Here is a 19,322-nt window from a genome sequence, read left to right as displayed (position 1 = left end):
AACACCCACAAGTTTGCTGCTTTTACTAGTCAAGCTTTCCCACTGCTGCTTTTTACTTTGCAAATGGAGATCAGAAGCCAAAGGGCTTCACAGCCTGTGTATGTCAGAGCACAGCTCATGAATGGGTTATTCTGCTGTCTTCAGCCATCTACTGTAATCACACCAAAATATTTTAACAAGTACAGCTCAGTGTTGGTTATTTCCCCCCCAAACTTGTTTGAAAACAAAAAAATATGGATGTCCAACCCCTCCACAAGGTGCTGCTCTATGAGGGAGACTTCCAGGGACACTGAGGGTGCCACAAACCTTCCCTCCCCATATGCACAGGGACTCTGTTATTGCAAGGTGTGTAGAAGGACCAGGAATTAGCAGAGCTTGGCTTTATCCAAGCTTCCATGTCCAAAGGCATCACAGAAAGTGCTGCTGTGATCCCAATAAGGGGATGGTGGCCATGAGCAGTATCAGCAATTCAAACCCTGCCTGAAACCCTCTGCTTCTCCCACATCCCAGTGTGGGATTCCCAGTTTCTCCCACCCACCAGGTTAAGCCACCCCAGCTGCTCTTGCAGGCTCTTACTGCCAAATATATGGAAAGTCAGAGCAGCTCTGAGCATGTTGGGAAGTTTGTTTGGCAAGGTGGGATGTGAGAAAAGGATGTGGGTTTGAGAGGTGTGTGTGCAGGGGTACAGTCAGGATGGTTGAGGGCTGGGATTGGGGTTTGAGAGAGGGTGATGCTGGGGGACACAAGAATGGGAATCTCAGTCTCTATTGGTTTAGGCTCTTGAGAATAGCTGTACTCTTCCAGAAGGTTCATTTTGCTCTATTTCTACATAGGCAGGAGATGTAGCTTTTAAATTGTGCTTAGGGCTCAGCATTGCAAAAGGCCAGTCTTGGATACTACTGCATGGGGGGTGTGAGGGAAAAACACATTTATGGGACCAGGGGGATGGGACATTAAATGGGCTCATTTTCAAAATCAACATGTTGGGCCCACACACTCATCTTGTAAGTAATAAGAATTCTGGTGGTGAATCTTTATCTTCAGGGATGCTTTGTATGGTCTGCACTCCCTTCCTCAGAGACACAGGGAACTCCACAGCAGATAAAAATGGGGCTTCCTGTTGAATTTTAACTTCTGGCTGCAAACTGCACCTGCTAAAGCAAACATACTCTGTTTGATCAAAAACAATATATGTGCTTTTAGGAAATTCAGTTTCTTATTGAGAAAAAATGTTCCCATCTAGCTGCAGGTGACATTTAAAACCCAACCTAGTATTTTAACATTTAGATATAAAGCTTAAATGAAAATAAGGGTATTTGAGACTTGTCACAAGAATTAACTAGCCCACAGCCATACTAATATTTCTACCAACTCCTTATGTGCATTTAGGTTTTACATTTAGATACAAACAGAACTGTAGCCTGGCCTTGACAGGTGTCACTGTGGCCACGTGGAACTGAGACAAAGGTGAATTAATGAATGAGTCTAAGGAAAGACTTCAAATTTACAAAGCTGGGATAAGTGTTTCAAAATCTAGTTCTTTGTATAAAAATAGATTCTTCATAAACCTTTTGTGATTGAAAATCTTTTCTGATTGAAAAGGAGAAAACCAGAAATTTGGCTGAAGATATTTTGATGTTCACATTTTTATACCAAAAAAAAAAAAAAAAAATCCACAGGTGTGCTCCACAAATGGGCAAATCAAGCACTTAACCAATTGCTTGTTTTGAAGCACTTTGGATTATTTTCAACAGCTGTTTCTCTCCTCTGATGGTTCTCAAACACCAAATTCCAATTTTTAAAAAACTTCACCATTGAGCCAGAATAAATGCTTGTTTCAGCTCCCAGCCTCTGGGTAGGAGATTGATTCTGTTTAAAGCAGATTTCAGAGCACAGTTTTGGGTAAGAGAGCAGCAGTTGGTGATAAGGAAACTGAAGAGCCCTTCCTGCTGTGCTGACACCTCCATACTGTGCTGCTCGTGGTTTACTCAGTGAGCAAATGGAGGAAGAGACCCTGGTTCATGTACCTGATATTTGCTACACCACCAACAAAAATAAACAACCTGTGTGCAGAGATCTTCCTTTTATTCCAAGGAAGATCATCAAGATGTAAAAATATTAGATGAGCTACTTACTCTTAGTTAGGTACTACTCGTTGGACTGCACCATGATGTAAGGGCAAAGTGTGTGCTGAAGTTCAGAGGAGAGAGAAAGAGGGAAAATGCTCTTTTTTGCACAGTGTGTGGCCAGTTCCCACATGTCAAGGTAATCCCAGTGGTGACAAGAAAGAGAACTTTTACATTTAGTAACATTTATTTCTGCATTCGGTATCAAGTACATAAGTGCAAATATTCAGAGTCCATAATTAAGTCCATTAGGAACTACAGAGAATGTAATACAAATTGTAATAAATTGAACATGCTGGAACTTTCCAGTTACCATACATGTAAATCAGCCTGTCAATCCTTTACGACAAAAGTACTGGGTTTTGTTTTCTTTTTTTCTTTTTTTTCTTTTTTTTTGAGTTATACAAAACTGATTACCATAAGTACCGATTACTGTTTATTTTATTTGTGCTGGAAAACACTAAAACATCAGTCTACAATTCTATATAGTTAATAAAGATGAATCCAACCAGCAACCCAGTGACGTAGAAGCAATTTTAACTATTGCATCAAGTGCGCTAAGCAGGAAAGCCCCTAGCCACATGTAACATTAAAAGTTATAGAAGCAATGCCAATAGAAGAAGGAAAAACACTAAAAAAAAAAAAAATTAAATAAAGAGGTCAATATTATTTAGGCTCTCACCATCATGCACTTTATAAGCAACACAAAAAACCACATCTAGTACACTTTTCTCTTTACTATACTTTAGTGCTTGACACAAGTGATTGCAAATATTCTAAGTGCAGAAGCAGCAGGGGAAAAGCACTGCTTCTGAGTTTTATGTTTCTAAGATTATGGTGTCAAGAAAAAAAAAGAATGATAAATTTGCAGTAAAGTGTAAGAACAGAGCTGCTTTCACTCCAGATTTCCCCATTATGCACTACTGTAGTCGATGAATTCTTGATGTCTGATTTACTCTGCCTTTCTCTTAGCACCTGGGATTTTAGCTTGAATCCTAAAAATGAAAGAAGAAGAAGGATTATATGGTGAGGCAGTTATTCTATTCCAGTGGTTCCCCACCTGGACTCTTATCCAGGGATAATCTCTAGTCCATGCTCAGTGTGTTGTCTCAATAGGTGAATTAAAGTGACATAAGAAACAGAAGTGATGCCCATCAGGTGTTCTTACATGCCTAGTTTTTAGTGGTTCACGTACTCTAGGGATATGTTCAGTGATACTCTCCCCCCAACATTATTTCTCCATGGTCTATTGTCTACAGAAAGTCAGGAGTGCAGTCTAAAAATAGAATTTTGAGAACAAAATTTCAAAATTTCACGCAGGTTTTCTGCCTGTTCCATGGGGATTAGAAACACTGAAGATCATGGTGCTTCCAGGTATTTGCTTTCTGTGACAGGGTGGTGTCCTAATTCCCACTTTGGTCATTAATGCTATCAGCTCATGCAAAAAACCAGGCTTGGAGTGGTCAGTGGGGAAGAGAATTAACTCATTCCTTCCTGTTTGTCCTGGCCAGGTACCACTGTGGACACCAGTCTGTGACTGGGCTGCTCTGCCCACAATTCCCCCAAACAGCAGGGGAGGGGACAGAAGGGTGGAGTGCCTTAGTCTGCACTCAGATGGGAGGGTTTCTCCAGGCATCTCAGCCTCTCTGGGAGGACACCACTGACAGGACACAGTGTCCCCAGGGCCACCCAGGTCCCAGCCACCCCCGAGGGCACCACAGCCTCCCACAGCTGGCTGCTGAACTCACTTTGCCACGACCGTGTTTATGTGGGTCCGCACCAGCCCCAAGTATTGATCAATCTGTGCCTGCAAAGAGCAAGAGGAGACCAAGTCAAGGAGGCAACAACCAGGCAGGGCCACCCCAAATGCACCCTGCAGACAGACCTACCTGGTACTTGTCATATACAACAGGGAGAGTAAACATAGACACCACAGCTGAGGAGAAAAAGAGCACAGTGTTATGTTCTGCAGATCACATTCCCCCAGAGGAGAGACCTACTTTGGTGGCAAACACATTATCGTGCCACTTGGTCAGCTGATCCACCAGGGAGCTTTGTATTAAAAATGCACTTTGCTCAAGCCTCCCAAATATGGAATTCCCCATTGCTCTGGGACCAGGAGCTGCACAAAACCATAAACTGCAAAGTAGCTCTAGCAGGAGCATAACAGAACAATTAATATTTACAGGGAAGGGAAATAAATGTTGGTGGTTTAACTGAGGGGAAGGCAGGCCAGGGATAGGCTGTTTTGTCTAAGTTGAAATCTGGAGGGAGTTCAAGTTAAAAACAGATTTTTAAAAGAAGTGTTGATTTTTACCCATTATCAGAAGAGTCAGGCCATTGAAGAGGGCTCCCACGTAAGTCAGCAGCCACATTAGTACTGCAAACTAAATTAAAGATGGATCATTACATCATCTCCAGTGCCAGCACAAGAAGAAAATAGTTTGCTTACCTAGCTAATATAACAGCACATTAGCCTTTTTTAATGTGGAAGGGAGTGGTTAAGGCACATTAGGAACAAGGTCGTTTTTCTAGGTGTATAAACCCCATTCTCTGTTCTGCTTCTCACCCTCTTAGCTCAGCTTTCATGTCTCTTTAGGGCTTAAATTGCACCCATGTAGAACTCTGCATTGAGAATGGCATAGGCAGATTTCTGCATCCAATGTTTATGATGGCAGGGGTCACCCCAAACAGGTGAAACAGAGCCCTGAAGTGGTAATCCCAGGGACTGATAACACTTGAGGCTGAAAGATGGGTACATTTTCCTAAAGTTCTTTACTAATTTAGGAGCCTAACCTATGTCTGCTCTCTTAATGATCTTCTCTTTTCCCTAAAGGACACCTGCTCTAGTATAAGGCTAAAAATCAATAGTTATTTCAACAGGGAGTGAAAGAAGATCTTCTTCCATAGCAGGAAATGCCACCAGATGAAATCCAGATTAACAGAGGGGACCATTATTTTATAACAAAGCAATAGAAAGCAAATTGCTGGGATGCTTCTAGAACTGAGGTGGAGCTAAGCTGGTTCTGCAAATTTTTACATCCTGTATTACCTATCAATACATTCAAATGCCAAACCTCTAAAGTGCTGGAAACAGTTTTTAAATCAAAAAGCAGAGCAACTTTCATATTTGGAGCTACATAAAACTAGGCTTCATGACAACCCTGTCAACATGGGAAGCAGCTCTTTGAAATGTAGATTTATCCTCTAGAGAGGGGGTAAAAATATTTAAAGCAATCCTACTTTTAAAGAATCCACAAGGTCCTGAACGAGAAAGAGTCTCCTCAGCTCTTTGACTGTGCTGTTGACGTATAGCTGGAGACAATCTGTGTATTTCTGGATCTGGTCCTGTGAAAGATTCATCTCCATCTCCAAGTAGGCTCTGCCAGAAACACAGGTCCTGTTACAAACCTGGGAAGTTTCCCCTGCTGTTCACACTCAAACCCATCCACCCCATCATTCCCTCCTTCCCAGACCTCATTTCTTTGTGCTGGAGCACTGAGCTCCCCTCCCTGCAGGCCCAGGGCCACAAGCACACCCTCCTCACCCTGCATGACCCATCTCTCTGGATGGTGCTAAGCTGGGGCTGTTCACCTCCAGCCTCACCCTCTTCCCACACAGAGCCTGGGCTTCATGGGATTTCTCTCTTTTTCTCACCCAAATGGGGATACAAATCTGACCTGGGAATTTTCCCCACAAATTTCAGTGCTGTTCTCTGAGCTACATCCCCCCGTCCTGAGTCACTGCTCAGAACTGACCCAAGTGAAGCAGGAGGAGCAGCACCCCAAAAAGATTCTTTTTTAGTGTGTGTGTGTCTGTAACCACACCAGTTCCATGACCTGGTTTAACAAGTGGTTGGCACAGCAGAGGAGAAAGGATCTCTGTTCTTGTGGAGCAATCCCCCCAGACCCTGAGGAGAGTGGGGAGTGCATTGGCACTGGCACCATCACTTAGATATTGGGTCACTGGAGAAAATATAGTGATAGTTGCCCTCTGTGCCCAATAGACTGTGCCCAGAAACAATGCTCTTTTCTCTTGCAAGTATGCTGTATTATCACTAGCTCTAAAGAAACTCCTTTTCTCTGTTTGCTTGAAATTTCCAGTATCTTTTTGAGAAAAAAATCCCATGTCGTAGAGGATGACGATCTTTGTGGTATTTAGTTTTTCTTTCTCTCTCCAGGATCTAAGCCAACAGAACCTTACAATTTTTGAGAAACTGTGAAAATATTTTTATTTCCTGCTTTATGAACAAGATGAGAATTTCTTCTGGCACAAAAAGCAGCACTTTGGCATCACCACTGTAAGAGCCTAAATGAGGGATGCAGGACTCCAGGCAGCTCTTCAAAATGCAGTTTATTCCATCCAAGAGTTACAGCAGTCATGGTTATGGGTGACAGAGCCTGTGCCTACAGCTGTCAGCTCCAGCTGCAGGCAGGCCTGGACACCCTTAGTTTAGGTTACAATGCATTATAACCTTTTCTTTGCTGAGCATCTTAATACAGTAGAATCAATCTATACCTTAACTTTTATATATAGCCTATCATAACTCCTATAATTCCATATTCATGTTGCTATTCTCCAATCACTAAAAGTTAGTACATTACAGTTTGAGCTAGAAGTTGTTTTTCAGTTTTCTTGCAGTGGAAAATTCTGAGACCTTTTTTCTACTTGCAACACTGGCAGTCTTGTTTGCCTGTGCTCTCTTTCTGCTTCATAAAAACATCTTCTTCTTTGAGGTGGGTTTATCCTTTGCTCTAAGTCATAAAACCCCTTCTAACTAACACACCCTTTGCCTCCTTGGTTAGCCGGTAAGACTGGCTCAGCAATTATTTTCCTCTATATCAACACTTGCTTTCATTTCTATTCCTTCTTCAGATTCTACATTCAAAAATCTTTCTTAAGCACACATATCTGTGAGACTTTCTTGATAAACTTTCATCCTTCCCAACAACCACAAAGCCACTCACTTGAGGTGGGTTTATCCTTTGCTCTAAGTCATAAAAATCCCTTCCATCTAACACACCCTTTGCCTCCTTGGTTATCCAGTAAAACTGGCTCAGCAATTCTTTTCCTCTATATCAAAACTTCATTTCTATTCCTTCTTCAGATTCTACATTCAAAAATGTTTCTGCTAAGCATGCACGTCTGTGACAGTTTCATCCTTCCCAACAACCACAAAGCCACTCACTTGAGGTGGGTTTATCCTTTGCTCTAAGTCATAAAAACCCCTTCTATCTAACATGCCCTTTGCCTCCTTGGTTATCCAGCAAGACTGGCTCAGCAATTCTTTTCTTCTATATCCCTCTTCAGATTCGACATTCAAAAATCTTTCTGCTAAGCACACATATCTGTGAGACTTTCTTGTCAAACTTTCATCCTTCCCAACAACCACAAAGCCACTCACTTGAAGGGGTGGCCCTCGTCCGTCTTCTGCACAGCCTGTAGGACGGATTTGTAGATTCTGAAGCTGATGGTGGCCGAGAGGCCGGCCAGGGCCAGGTAGGCCACGACACTGACGACGCTGAACTGGGTCAGGGAGAAGAGCAGCAACAGGAGGCTGCCAAACACGATCCCCGTCTGCTTGATGTCGCGCCAGTACAACAGGTCGATAGCTGGGGGGAGAAAAACAAATTGTTAAAGGCAGGTGTAGCGTTCATATTCTCTGAAAAAAATCCCTTTGCCCAGGATTTTTTCTCCTGGGAAGCTGAGAAGCCTCAGAGAAAAGGAAAACAATTCTTATCTCATTTGCTTCTCCTGTGTTTTGGAGATTGTTTACCCACAGGTGATTGTTTCATTGGATTCTGGTTCACACTCTCTGAAAAAATCCCTCCACCCAGGATTTTTTCTCCTGGGAAGCTGAGAAGCTTCAGAGAAAAGGAAAACAATTCTTATCTCATTTGCTTCTCCTGTGTTTTGGAGATTGTTTACCCACAGGTGATTGTTTCATTGGATTCTGGTTCACACTCTCTGAAAAAATTCCTTCACCCAGGATTTTTTCTCCTGGGAAGCTGAGAAGCCTCAGAGAAAAGGAAAACAATTCTTATCTCATTTGCTCCTCCTGTGTTTTGCTCATATGGAATGTGTTTGGAGATTGTTTACCCACAGGTGATTTTTTCATTGGGTTCTGGTGTGAGTTGTTTTGACTCTTTGGCCAGTCAGAGCCAAGCTGTGCCGAGACTCTGGAGAGAGTCACGAGTTTTCATTATTATCTTTTTAGCATTCTGTAAGTATCCTTTCTGTACTCTTTAGTATAGCATAGTATTCTTTAATATAATACAGTATCATAAAGTAATACATGAGCCTTCTGAGAACATGGAGTCAGATGCATCATTCCTGCCTTTTTTGGGGCCTTTCCCAGCAAATACAGCAGGCAGGAGCTGCAAGGCAGCGGCGGTGGCTGCTACGGGCCCGGTGTGACCCTCGGGGAGCAGCAATGTCTCTGCTCACAGCAGCACCAGCAGGAGCTCCTCAGCAGGAGCAGCAAAGGGACTGGAGCCACGGGCTGAGGAAATTACAACTGATGACCTACTTGAAATCCTTGTTTTGCTTGTGCCTGTGCCTGGGTTAGATAAGATGGATGAGTATCTCCAACCGCAGCACGGTGGGTGGGTCTCTTGCAGCAGCAAGGCAAGTGCAAGCTGGTTGCAAGTGCTTTGTGTTGTTGCTAGGGCTGAATGGAAGATTTCAACCTACCTTGCATTTACTCAGTCTGAAAATTCCATTTTTTAAATTTGTTTTTGTTTTTAACAAGTTCAAATGCCAAATGCTTGATCAAAGCGTTTTCCAGTTTTGGTTGTTGATAAATGAATGCAGAAGTTTGGGGCTAGCCACAATAAACCACTTTCCCATTCAAAGTTTTCATGATTTAATTTTGTTATTTCATAAGTTTTGAGAAAGGAAAAGACTCCTGGTTTTACCACTGCTTAATAGTTCCATGAGTAGGAAACCATTTTTCAGATAAGGCCTTCAAATACAGAATAATCTCTCTTGCTACTCAATCCAACCTCAGAATCAGAAATAAAAAAGAAAAAAAAAAGCTTTCTGCTTGTTATATAACTTTTCCCCTGTCCATGGGAGGTGCTGGCTAGAACAAAACAAGTGCATAAGACCATTTTCAAATAGTGCATTTTTACATTTGTAAAGCAGTTAACTTTTATAGTGTTTTTCACCCACTTTGTATATTTTATTTCAACCTCTCCAGCAAAAAAATTTAATATCAGAGACAGCCACTAAAATAGCAAAATTTTATGAAAGGATTGTGGAATATCCAGTCCACAAAGGTGAATTCAATCTGTTTACACCCACAACCTGTTTCTGAGAGGACTCTTCATCCAGCCAAAGAACGTGCTCATGACAACCTAAACAAAACAGCTTTAATTTCACACACTGCACAAGTCCTCAAGAACAGCTTGAACACAGCACCAGCCAAACAGATTTGAGAGATGCCACTTGTCAAATCATTCTGAACAAAGAGTAAATTCAGGAAAACTGCAATCTGTCAGAAAAAAAAAAGTCACCGATACTAAAAGAAACAAAATTAATCCAGCCTCTTAGTCCTTATAATCAAATCTCCAAAAATTGTGAGTCATCACAGAGTGTTTGCCTTGAGTCAATGAGTTATATTACTCATTACTATCACACATATTAGCCTTGCTTTACAGTGATGGGCTTGAAATCAAAAATTGCTGTTGTATTACTGAGCTCTCCTCTCTTCATGCACCATTCACATCCAATTATATTCTCCATCAGACACACTATATATGAACCTTTTTACTATTTTTAAGTGTTCAGCACTGGACCTGTGGTCATGAGCACACATGGCTGGATCCTATGGGCTGCATGGAAGGCACAGGACAAGGGACTCTGGTGCCTGTTTTGGGATCCTGGGTGCTGACTCCACAAAACAGGGACAGTCTTTTACAGATATGTGCCCATGACTGCTTCCTGCAGAAACCCTGGGGCAGGGAGTTTGGAATGCTCCAAAATGCAGCTCCAGCATTGTAAGAGCACCTGGATGAGGAGGTTTAGCAGCAGACACATCTGTATTGCAGGACACAGCTGGAGCTCCTGTTTGCTCACAGTGATGAGGTGATGGAGCATGCAACTCCATCCTTGCAAACCATCCTTACAAAATGGCATCCAGAACACAAGAGTGCAGGTTTGGCCATTTTTCATATTCTTTTTCAGTAAAGGTACTTCAAAACCCTGCAGCACAACAACTGGGTGCTGTCACCAGTGAGCATTGGGACAGCAGGTGTTTTATTTTCTGTGAGGGTGCTGAGGCCCTGGCACAGGGTGCCCACAGAACCTGTGGCTGCCCCATCCCTGGAAATATTCAAGACCAGACTGGATGGGGCATGGAACAAGTGAAAGGTGTCCATGCCCATGGCAGGAGGGGTGAGATGAGATGATTTTTAAACTTCCTTCCAACCCAACCCATTCTAAGATTCTGTGATTATTCACAACCTGGTATTTTTTGTGCTCAAAAATTACTCTGTGAGAGTACTGAAAATTTATGCAAATCTGCCTTTGAGGTACTTAAGTTGTCTATCACACAAAACCTCAACATTAAATTGCACAGGTGAGCTGGTTTACGTGGTACATCATCTGCTGATGGCAGAAAAAGGACACGTGCCAGGGGAAAACATTCCCTGGGACACAGGCAGTAGAGAGGCAAACAAATGAAAAATGAGCCAAAAAATACAAACTGAACTCCAACAGAGTTCCCTGAGTCAATCCCAATTAATTATAAGATCCAAAATGACCAACTAAGCCTTTTCCTTCCAATGATCTTCAAACTCATACTCCTGCAGGCTGGCAGTGGGCTGCATTCTCATGCAGAGAAATGCCAAACTGCATTTTCTCATTCTCCTCACAAGGGAAGATGCTGAGTTACTCATGACAGGCTTGACCAGGTATGTGTATATCCTGAAAGTCATCTGTTCCTGCCATGGAATGCCTGGGATATTTACTCAGCTGTATCAGGTAAGGAAAGGATCAGAGCGAGATGGACGGCGGCCAAGTGACACAGTTCTGGGAACAAGAGCATGTGAGAGGGAGGAGATGAAAAAGCATCTGGCCTCTTTCTGCAGCCAAAGGAGACCTGGGAGAGAGGGATCCTGTGTCTTTTAGACCTGAGGCAAATATTCCCATGTGCATGGAAAAAAGAAGTGCCAACTGCTAGTTGGAAAATCTCAGCACAGAAAAGGGAGATATGAGTTCAGTGGTTTTTACATGGCTCTCCCAGTGCCCAGGTCCATCCTGGGAGCACAATCCCCTCACCCACAGCCTGCCAGGTCTGTCAGGATTCTCAAGGGCAGGAAGAACATCTGCCTTCTCCTCATCTCCCTTGAAGGGACAGAGAGCTGCAGAACTGCTGCCCTGTCCAGCTGTTTGTGTGGGATTTGATGTGCCTGTAGCCATTCCTCCTCCTCTCCCTTATGGAGAAGGGGCAGAGCCAAACCTCTTTGCAAAAGGTGATACAGGAGGGGGGTGGACCTCAAAGTTCCTTGAGCAGGGAAGGGGGAAAAGGAGAATCCAGAACTAGAAATCAGTGGAGACTTGGGAAGACTTTGGCAAGACAGGCTTCAGGGGTTTGAGCTGTATCAGCTCCCCTGGAATTTAGATGCTGCTAAAAACACCTGAGCTGCACCTGTCAGAGCCCTGTATTCTCTTTCAGCTGCAGCTTCAGTCACTTCAAAGGCTTTTTAAATTATTGAATGGAATGGAATGGAATGGAATAGAATAGAATAGAATAGAATAGAATAGAATAGAATAGAATAGAATAGAATAGAATAGAATAGAATAGAATAGAATATTTCAGTTGGGAGGCACCTACAACCACCACCTATTCTAACAGCCTGACCAATTCAGGGCTGACCAAAAGCTATAGCATGTTTTTGAGAGCATTTTCCAAATGCCTCTGAAACACTGACAAGTTTGGGGCACAGACCATCTCTCTAGAAGCCAGTTCTAGAGTCTGACCACCCTCTTGATAAAGAAACGCTTCCTTGCTGAGACAGTGGTTAAACACATTTTTCTCCTACATTTCCTTGCCTAAACAAGGAAAGCAGAGAGAGGAGCTCTGGGTGAAGAACGCCCCAGCTGGGATCCTTTGTCTGGCTTCCTCAGAGTGCCATTTTCTCCTGTAACCATTTACACCAGAGCCAAAGTACCTGTCACATCAGTGTCTGGTGCTGTAAATAGAGACCAAGGGGCAAACGAATGAGAAATTTTCTCATCGACCATCAGGTGAACCCAGACTTGCATCAACCTTCCTCACACCCTTTCTTTTTTATTCTAAACAGGAATTAAAATTGAAGATGAAGTTGTCCACTGTTGGAATCTGAAATGCAGGGAACTCTCAGAAATTTGGACCTGTAAGCCAAAGCTTAGAATTAAACACAGGACTTGATCTGAGACCTTGGAAAAAAACTACCAAGCTTAGGTGTTAGAATTGAGAATGTGGATTTGTAGTTTAAAGCAGAGACACATTAAGCTAAGTAGAGGAAAATTTAGAGTTTTAAAGTACAGCACTGTAGGTTTGCGTGTCATGACATGATTGGCTTAGAAAGCTTACACTGCAGCATGAGTCCATAAGACAAAATATTTAAGGATTGGGTCAAAACCATAAATATCCTTGTTGGCAGTGTTTTATTGGTTAATAAATCCTTAAAAGGTCTTGTAACCAGAAGTCTTGTGACCTTCTGAACCATGCAGTGAAGATGTGAGCTGAGCTCACCCTTCCTGCCTGTGTAGAAGATAAGAAAAATAAATCACATCATCAAAAGCAATTCAGAGTTCTGTCTCTGACTCATTCGAAATTCCTTCACAAATCCCCACAGTCCACCACATTTATATCTCTGGCTGGAGTTTTATCTCACCCAATATTCATGTTAAACTGGTTAAGATACCAAACAACTCCTCCCAAACACTCTCTGACCCCATGGGTTTAGTGTCTTTCAACAGGTCACTATGTATAACCGGTGCCTGAGCCTTTGCTGAAGGGCATCTGCCTGTACCCCTTCCTTGGCATACTGAAGAGACACCCAGCCAGGCTCAGAGCAGCCTCCCCAGCACATGGGGACTCAGTGGGAATGAGGATGACAGGCCAGGAGTGGATCTGGAGCTGCAGCTCTCACACACACCCTCCTCTGCAGGGCCACTCGCCAGCACGCGCCAGCCCCACGCTCAGCCAGGCTGAGACAGCTTCCAGCCCAGCTCCAAGGTGGCTACAGCATTCCCCAGACCAGCTAAAGGACAGGGGATACCTCCCAGCACAAATTAACCACATAATAACTGAGTGCTTTGGTCAATCAGAAGGGAAGGAATGAAAGGTCCTGGTGTGGTGCAGGGTCCTGCAAGCACTGGGTGTTTTACTGGGAAGGGGTGTGTGTGTGCATGGTGCTGCCCAGACCCCACCACAATGGCACAATTCTGAGCAATGCACGCTGAATATTCATGAGGCAGGAGGCTGGTGTCACGTGAGGCCGTGATGTGTGCTGTGCATGCAATTGGACAGGGGCTCAGTCTGTTTGGCTAAGCAAGATCCACTTCCAAGAGCCAAAACTTCAAACCACCCAGTTTGCAAAAGGGGTTTGGGCATTGAAATTAGCCTTGGCTTCACTTGAGAGTCAGGCTCTTTCTGTTTTGAAAATCACTACTGTAAAATCCTGCCCATGCCCATTAGCATGCAGAAGCTGTTCTGCTGTAGCTTTCCATGATCTCCCTTTAGCCTCCTGGAAGGAGGGAAGCAACATCACTCACTTTGCACTCTTAACAGTACAACTCACCAGAAGTCTGAGTCATTTGTGGAGGTATAAAAGGACTCTGGGTTTTGCCAGAACTGCCTCAGACTCAAAACTATTTGCATTTATCAAGGAAGACTTACCAGCCATCTTTAAGACAGCAGCACTGCAGGTCACTGCTGCTGCCTTTGAAGAATTTTTTGGAAGAAGCATGTCTGATGAGCTGGTTTTCTGCAAGTATTGCCTGCTTGTGCTTTTTAACTCACACCAGAACTCACAAAATGTTACTCAAGTGGTCTTCCAGTTGCAGGATTTTTCAAGGGTGCCAAAACAGTGCTTTTGAAGCCATATTTCTGGCAGAACCTCATCCGACTAAACGAATGGGATCCTGCACTTGGGGCCACAGTGTAGCAAAGGCGGACTCTACGGTACAAGAAAGCACCTGTTAATATGGACAGCTGGTAAAAAGCCATGTTTGTGGGGCAGGCTGAAATGAACCTCACAAATATAAGAAACAGCACAGCAGGTAGTGCTTGTGGCTGCAAGGAATGGCTCCCTAGTGCCCAAAAGCTCTCACAGCTCTTACCATGGCCTGCAGCAGAAAATGTTTCTGCTCCTCTTGGTATCAAAAATGCCAGAAGACAGATGTGGGGGCTGGAAAGGGCAGTGTCAAGATAGACTGATTAAAAATGCTCCTGAATCCATTCTTGTTAGGATGTGGAAACACAAGATCTGGGCTTTGAGTGTTTTAGTGGTCCCCAGAAGCCTCATGGTGTGGGGCAGCTGCAGGCCCAGCCTCCTGAGCAGAGATCCCAGAGGGAGAACAGAGGATCCAAACCAACCTGTAGCTAAAATGTCCTCCTGCATGGTTATGTTTTCCAAAAATACTTTTGTAGGAAAAATGGGAATTTTCTCCATGTCTCAAAGAAAGCATTTTAGAATGAAAATTAATGATCAACCAAGCAGAGACTGGACAATTCAAATCTTCCACAGCTTCTCCTCTAAAAATCTCTGTTCTCCTCTTCTGACTTTGCAAGTTTTTCCTCTACTGCAGCAACTGTGTGAAAAACGATCTTGCAAAAAGCAGCATTTCCATGGAAGTTATTAAAAAAAGTGTGAGCAAACTCCTGGTACCCAACCTTCAAATGAAGCCGATGGGCCTTGATGATTACATAAAAGGTTGTATGCTCTGTAGTACACTACTATCACCTTTGGAAATGATCAAGCTGCACTTCCACCACAGAAGTACTACCAGGCCTGCTTAGGAGGTAAAATCAGTGGTTGTACTGTTTCATTCTTATCTAATAATAGTTTTTAAGAAAAGTGAGAAAAACCTCTCTGCACACAGCATTTACTTCTGTACACAGTGTAATATTACAACTTCATAAATATAAATTAGTTCATAAGGCATTTATTAGACCTTCTGGGAGGGAAAAAACCAAGAAACACAATTTAAGAAGAATAACCTTGTTTATAGTGCTGTCACAAAAGTATTTGACAACAAATGAGACAATGCTGTAGGTTTTGAGTAGAAATAAATACTGCTTGAACTCAAAGCAAGCCCAGCTTGCAGGTTTAACCACAGGCTGCAGGACCAGCCTTTCCCTCTCCTCTCCAGTGAAGGATCCAATGTGGACATTGCTCCCCTCCCCACAACAGATTTGATTCTAACATAATACAGATGGATACACAGTTTAATGAGCAGTCTGCTGCCTTCAGGAGACTGCTGTGATGAGCAGCAGAGCCAAGAGAGGGTATCTGTGCTGTTTCATGAGGCATAGCTCCTGATCCTTCATCTCCAACCTTGAGGAATCTCTCCATGCCTCTACCTCTTGTACACACTCTGACCATTAACTTCCTGTCCTCAGTTCAGCTTTATAACTTTACCATCCACCTGTTTCAAGGTTTAACTTGAAATTTCCAACCTTCTTAGTCCCCAGTGTCTGATGAGAGGAGACCTGGAACAAGAATAGGATCAGGGAAAAGGAAAACCTTGATGCCCTCCGTGTTATTTCCTACAACATCTGCAAGATCAAGATGTGAGCAAAAAAATATTGATGGATTGCCTCATGTGAGGCACCAGAGCAGGCTTGGGTAGACAGGAGAGGACTGGCAGTAAAAGAGGATTGTCAGTAAGAAATCAACCCTTCAACCACACCACACATGAGTCTACTGTAGCATTTATTATCATTAATTATTAATTATTATGTGATTGCTGCTGCTATTAATGATTATGCTGTTGTTATTTTCATTTTCATGTGAGAGATGCTTTAAGACGAGAATTGAGCACAGCAGCAGGAGAAACACACAACTCCTGCTCATCAAACTGTATCACTGCCTGCCTTGGGCAGTTTCTGAGGAGGATGTTATGGCTCTCACCTTAATTGAGCAGAAACCAAGGAGACCAAGCAGAGTCCCTGATGCAGGCTCTGAGTGCACATAATGCTATGGAAATGTGAAGATTCTCCTGAGATGCTCCTGGACCAAAGGAATAGACCTGGGCTCTCTCTTAGACTCTATCCAAACATTCAAAAATCTGCAGATTTTCAAAATGAGTGGTTCAGACCTATGTTACTTATAATTAAATATGGTGTGGAGAAAGTACCCCTGCTAATATCATAAAAGCCTCACCAGAACTCACTTCCCAGGGACCTAAAAAAAATGAAATAAAGCAGCCCTCCAATACTGCCTTCAGCTATTGCCCCCCCATAACCCCCTTGATGGAGTTTAAATTACTCCTCAGGGAATAATTTAATCAATATACTCTTACTTTGGGGGAATTTTCACCTTGTTCTGGCTATGAAAGAATATTGTCCATCAGATCTTGAAAGACATGGCTCTGAGCAACCTGGTCTGGTGGAAGATGTCCCTGGCCATGGAAGGGAGGTTGGAACTGGGTGGTCTTTAGGTCCCTTCCATCCCAAATCATTCTGTGATTCTGTCCTGGCTCAGCAGGTATGCAGAGCACATTTTCTCACTGATTTCTTTTGCCATTAACAGGAACGTGCTGGAAGAAGAATTGATACAATTTCTGCATCAGTGACCAAAAAAAAAAAAAAAAAAGGCAGCAAATCTGAAAGTCATAAACAACCTTGACAAATTTCCTTCAAACTTCACAGGAAACCATCTGTGAAATTAGGAAATAAACTACTCACAAGCTGGTATAGTTTCATGAAACTGTGAGCTAATTTGGTTACAGCACGTGTTGAGTTGGTACCAGGGTTTTAGCCCTACCAAGATCCAACATAAGAACCAAATACTGGGGCAGATGTTTCAGATGTCTATCAAATGGATCCCAGCTGAGAGATCAGCCCACAATATTTTCAGTAAAGCACTGAAGGTACCAACTGGCTGAAGTTTTATTCTCATTATGAAGCTGTAATTAGGCAGACTTCACAACTGTCAATAAGATTACAGATTAACTGCATGCAACTGAATTATTGTCATTGAAATTCTTTATCAGTCTTAAAGTGAGGAACATTGCCCTGAGCAGTTGCTGCAGCTTCCCATCACCCTTTGGAAACCAGTGGATATATCAATCAGGTAAGGAAGCAGCCTCTCTGAAAACAGCTGCCAAGGAATGATAATCAATAATGCAGTCCCAGCAGAGTTATGTCAACTAGATGGATTTGATGAAGTCTGCAGTCCTTTCCCACATTAAGTTTTATAATTATAATGGGGGTAATATTTAGGATCATTTCTATGAACACTTCATGGGCCTGTGTCTGTGGATCTTTTCATTTTTCTTTTTTAATAAGTCTTGCAGAAAGTTGAAGCTGCAGGAGTAAGCCTGACATTTATGACCAGCCAAGAGCTGGCATGTAGAAGAGTGGAAAAGGGAATATTCATGAGGACCAGTGTACTGACACCAAACAACTCCTCCAAGATGGGTGCAAACTTGGGCACTGATCTCCTGATCTCTGTGGTGCCCACTGACAGGACCTGAGGGAATGGCTGGAGCTGTGTCAGGGGAGGTTTAGGTTGACATCAGGAAAAGGTTCTTCACCCCGAGGGTGTCTGGGCACTGAACAGGCTCCCCAGGGCAGTGGTCACAGCACCAAGGCTGACAGAGCTCAAGAGTGTTTGGACAATGCTCCCTGGCACAGGGTGGGATTGTTGGGGTGTCCTGGGCAGAAGCTGGACTTTGATGAACCTTGTGAGTCCCTCCCAACTCAGGATATTCTATGGTTTTAGATCCTTCCTAATCCAGAGAATGTCTCTGGAGGGTGCAAACCTGCAATTCCCCAAAGCCACCTGTGTCCTGCTGAGCTGAGCCCCTGGGGAAGGCACAGGGACCTGCCCTCCATCTGCAGCTGGAGGCTGCCCTCGCCCAGCAGCTCCCGGTGGGAAGCTGCGCACTCTGTCACACTCTCATGTCACACTCCTGTGTCACACACACAGCTGGCAGAGGCTATAGGCTGCTCCTCCAAGGCCCACAGCCACCAGCACGCCCAGGCAGGGACATTTCTCCTCACACTCATGCATTATGCATGGCTCCATCCCAGCCTGCTTCAAACGCATCACCTTCCAGTGCGGAGATGACTGGGGCGTGGAAGCCACTGCAGTTCCCCAGGGCCACCCATGTTAATATTCTGAATGAAGCAGGTGCCCAGCAGGGCTGAATTACTGTCCTGCTCACCCAAGGGCTGCTGATGATCTACCTTTGCTCTAATCCTGCTGTACCTGCAGGATGGGCAGGTAAAAACCAATATTTCTAAATGTGTGCAGCAGCAGCAGTTGATTCACTGCAAGGGAAATTCACTTGACTGAGTGGGGCGAAGTCAAAGCCTCACCAAGAATCTTTGCAGCTTCTCATGATCCCCACCCAATTTTACATCAATTATAACTACTATAGGATGAATCCAATGATACAGCTAGTTGCAGACTTGGTTGTTGAGTAATCAAAACTTTTGTTAACCTCATTGTCGAATCTCCATAATTTCCATCAAAATATGCTCTGTATTTACTGAGGTTTCTCTCTGCATCTGTTACAGTCACAGACACATTCCAGACTTTTCAGGGAGGAACCATAATAATGCCACAATCAAGCTGGCAAAATTATACAACTCCAGATTTGCACAGAACTGATATTCCAGGTTGAGACAGAGACAACATGAATAATAGATATTAAAGGAATCAATGGATCGTCTTTAGTCTTCATTCTCCTGAATTTTAAATTTCCTCTATTTTATCTGGGACTGATCAAAGAATTTTGATGACAGAAATAATATTCTATGGCTATTTTGTGTTTTCTGCAGGATCATTTTGGAATCATAAAGCACCATCCAAGGAAAAGAAAAAAAAAAATGCAAATGCTGTGGAAGTGAGGCAAGTGATTTATTTTAACTGCGTTGATTTTTTCAGACCTGGGATTTTTTTTCCAATCAGCATGGGACATATTGTGTCATTCAATTTTCATCAAATCTACCCCACTTTCAAAAAAGGAAGG

General features: G+C 43.3%; 1 protein-coding gene across 2 annotated transcripts in view; it reads right to left on the bottom strand.

Annotated features, from left to right (window-relative positions):
* Positions 1–2,294: 2,294 nt before the first annotated feature.
* The window catches only part of RTN1 (reticulon 1), a 123,974-nt gene continuing 106,946 nt past the window's right edge, over positions 2,295–19,322 (bottom strand). For both annotated transcript variants that reach the window (XM_036384060.2, XM_036384061.2), the window contains 6 exons: positions 7,531–7,738; positions 5,370–5,508; positions 4,444–4,513; positions 4,016–4,062; positions 3,875–3,933; positions 2,295–3,121 (listed from right to left, as the gene is read on the bottom strand). In XM_036384060.2, the coding sequence (XP_036239953.1) occupies positions 3,079–3,121; positions 3,875–3,933; positions 4,016–4,062; positions 4,444–4,513; positions 5,370–5,508; positions 7,531–7,738 (566 nt within the window). In that variant the 3' untranslated portion in view covers positions 2,295–3,078. The remainder of the gene's footprint in view (positions 3,122–3,874; positions 3,934–4,015; positions 4,063–4,443; positions 4,514–5,369; positions 5,509–7,530; positions 7,739–19,322) is intronic.

The sequence above is a fragment of the Molothrus ater genome, chromosome 6 (genome assembly GCF_012460135.2).
Source record: "Molothrus ater isolate BHLD 08-10-18 breed brown headed cowbird chromosome 6, BPBGC_Mater_1.1, whole genome shotgun sequence".
NCBI classification, from domain to species: Eukaryota; Metazoa; Chordata; class Aves; order Passeriformes; family Icteridae; genus Molothrus; species Molothrus ater.
This window is presented reverse-complemented; position numbering and strand designations above follow the sequence as displayed.